Here is a 3,377-nt window from a genome sequence, read left to right as displayed (position 1 = left end):
CAGAGCTGCCACCTTCCCTGCAACTTTTACATGCATCCCTGATTCAACACGCYTGASTCAAAAGGCAGACTTCTCTCACCAGCAGTAMCTCATCTCTGCGCACACCTGCTGACGAGCCATTCATCTGATCCAGGTGTGTTGGAGAAGAAACGCATCTAAAAGTCGCATGGTGGCAGATCTGGAGCGCCACTGTTCTAAAAGATATAATCCAGCCTAGCCTGACATCTAGTGGCCAAATTGCATATTGAAAGTTGATTAAATCTATTTTTTTCGCTCAAGCTTACAGCGCAAATCCTGAGGATTTCAAATGTTAAAAATAATGAACATTTAAAATGACTGAACTAACTCATGCACAGGTAGTAATAACCACCATATTTCCCATAAAAATAAGATCAGTATGTCCCCTTAGATTCCTTCAAATAAAAAACATCAACCTTTGTCAACCAGACTTTTCTGGAATTTTTTTTCTAGATATTCTTGTTCTGCATTTATGTTTTGTTTTCTTGTCAAATAAAACACCGGCAAGAGTGCATGAATATTTTTGAATATTTTATATTTACATATTTCAACAGTTTGAAAAGAAAAAAKAAGACACTGAAATGACAACAGGAAATAAATATTGTAAACAATGTGTATGATTTCCTGGTCACACAAAGCAATGTAAAAACAACTAAAATAATTTAGTATTTGCACTTTAACAAAACAATTTTCCAGGTAATACCTGTATGTATCCAAGTAGTAATCCCAGTAGAATTCATAGGAAAAACATTCTTGATAAACTAACAACAGTAGCAAAACCTCAATTAATTTACATTCAAAATCAATTCAGCCTTCAGTTTTTACCTTCTATAAATTGCAATAAACTGAAATTAAATTAATGAAAATGGCAGATAAAAGGAATAAAATAAACATTAATAACAATGTTATTGATATTTAATTAATTGATTGAGCTGATTAAAAATAAATAACCACTGACTTCCAGGCTCAGTCTGCACATTACACAGTAACATTTGGAACAACATAAAAAACAAAAAAACACTGTCATAAATAGTTAAGAAATCACAACATTAAATAMAATACTTTATATGGAGGTCAACTTGATGGTCACACTTTGCAGCATCATTTCAAATGATCAAACATGAAATACATCAAAGTGCCAAAAGTGTTAAAAAAACAATCTTGTTTAAAACTTAAACCTCTTCAGTTCCGTCCTCAAAGTCCAACTCTGGAGARTTGTTACCGCTGTCCCTCCCGTCACTTAACTCAAACTCAGTTTCATCCTTTATGATGTTGCTCAGGTCTACAAAGGAAGAACAGCCTGAGCTTGAATCTGCGTTGGACATGGAGTCATTCTGGAAGGAGATCAAAGGAACATCAGTGGATAAAAATGCTGCAAAGCTTTTAACACATCCACCAAGTAATAAATTCATCAACAGGAAAACTGTTGTACTGGGAATATTTAAGAATTATGACAAGAACCTGGTCTTACTCACTTTGTTGATTCTGATGTAATTTAGTACTATCCTTTAAATGAAGCAACATTCATTTCTACTTATGACTGCKTTGTCATGCTTTACTTGAGCAAAACGTTTGGAGCTAGAGAAGGTAATTTTTTGCACAATTGTCAAAAGCATGCTGTGACAATACTGATCAATTTTTATTATGAATTGGCAGTTAGAGTATCTGTGGTGTTACAGCACAGCAGAAGTATGAGCAATATTTAGGTTTAGTTTGAGTAAAAAACAGAAACAATACCTGATTTATTGCAGCGGATTTCTGTTGTTTTGGCTCCGTTTCTAAAAATGCCACATAATGAATGATGGTGAAGACTCTAAAAGTGCAGGAGAAAAAAATATATTACATGATTCTTTTTAACTGAGTCTAGCTACGGAAATATATTTGATAAAAGCRTAATCTGATCAATGTTCACCTGTGGCACAACATCCCAATAAACTGAAGCAAAACTGAAATAGCAAAGCCCAGGATGAACATGAGGCTCATTGGCTCAATTTGGACTTTTCCACCAGTTTCGTTGAGGTTCAAGTCAACRATGTCAATCTGAATTTCAAAGACTTTGAAGACTTGAAAGACGAAGGCTGCCACCAGCCACAGGGCATTCAAGAAGAAGAATGAAAAATTGATCTGTGTTAGGAAAGACGTACAAAGGTTAGCCTAAAAGATATMTATTTTCTAGCATATCTCAAACACATTACATTCCWGTCCTCCAGACTTACTTTGTTTCTAAGATCTTGCAGCTCATTTTTAGTCTTTTCTTGCTTTTCTTTGTCATTYTGCAGAGGTTCCAGGTACTTTACAATAAGTTCCTTCCAAAACTGGTCCTCATCCTGCAACAACAAATGAAGCATGGCATCGTTGAYATTTAACTGGCAGGTTTCAGCGTGATGTCAGTGAGTGAATACAATCTCATAAGTATTACATACAGTTTACTGGTGGATTTATCAGCCAAATTCTGATATAGAATCACSAGATTAAAATTTTCTTTAAAACCAAGTAAATCACCTTCAACTGTTGAGATAAGTRAATAACAAGTGATGAACAATGRTGCTATTTATCATATAGAGAGCAAAACAAAGACTTCAATAAATGGCTGCAAGTATTTTTAAGASTGAAGTCTCTAKTAAGCTAAAGGACRTCACCTCATCGAGAGAATCCACCTGCAGCTGAATGTCACTGGACAAACTCTCCACTTCTGCTTTCCAACCTAAGCAACAGGGCAGCGCAGAAAATTATTTAAAAAAATAATATTCTCAAGTGTTTGAGAAAAAAAACTACTAATGCATTATAATGCAGTACTATCGTATTAAAGCACTATAAAAGTAACAATTTTCTTGCACTTACATTGAACTGGAGAGTCAAAAATGGTTTCCTCTTCCCTAAAAGGAAAACTGAAAAAGAAAAAACAATAGTATCAGCCATTGCTTTACTACTTTGCAGTTTATTTGTTTTTCATATCTTTAAAACYTACTCTTCGTTTTGGGGGTAATCATCCACAATACTGTTCTGGGGTTGAGGTTCAAGCTGTATAGACTCTGAGATCTCCTGTCTCACGCYGTGCTGATTGTCTTCTTCTTGCTGGTTGGATTTTTTAAATTTCTTCCAGGAGCAGAGTTGTTTGAAGGTAGTTTTTGCTGCAAAGGTATGAATTTGTTTTAGTTTATTTTGCAGAAAGATCAACTCTAGTCATTTAGAGTGGTACCAATCTACCTTTTTGGGTTTTAGTTTGCTGGATGTTGGCTGCAGTTGTTTCGGCCTCTGCAGTCAGTTTTGTTTCTCTGGTTCCCCATGAGACACTGTTCATGTTGACCATGGAGTAGATGGTGAGCAGGAGGTAGGCACTTGGGATGCAGATGATGTAG

The 3,377-nt window shown here is 35.3% G+C and overlaps 1 protein-coding gene across 1 annotated transcript; it reads right to left on the bottom strand.

The window, feature by feature from the left end:
- Window positions 1-641: 641 nt before the first annotated feature.
- LOC103472864 (uncharacterized) lies at window positions 642-3,362 on the bottom strand. The gene is made up of 8 exons (XM_008422721.1): window positions 3,226-3,362; window positions 2,987-3,149; window positions 2,860-2,906; window positions 2,658-2,722; window positions 2,235-2,345; window positions 1,931-2,142; window positions 1,756-1,831; window positions 642-1,352 (listed from the first exon to the last, which is right to left on the bottom strand). The coding sequence occupies exons 1-8, from the start codon at window positions 3,326-3,328 to the stop codon at window positions 1,191-1,193; spliced, it is 939 nt and encodes a 312-aa protein (XP_008420943.1). The 5' UTR covers window positions 3,329-3,362; the 3' UTR covers window positions 642-1,190.
- Between the last annotated feature and the right edge of the window lie 15 nt (window positions 3,363-3,377).

This window comes from Poecilia reticulata, linkage group LG11 (genome assembly GCF_000633615.1).
Source record: "Poecilia reticulata strain Guanapo linkage group LG11, Guppy_female_1.0+MT, whole genome shotgun sequence".
Taxonomy (NCBI): domain Eukaryota; kingdom Metazoa; phylum Chordata; class Actinopteri; order Cyprinodontiformes; family Poeciliidae; genus Poecilia; species Poecilia reticulata.
This window is presented reverse-complemented; position numbering and strand designations above follow the sequence as displayed.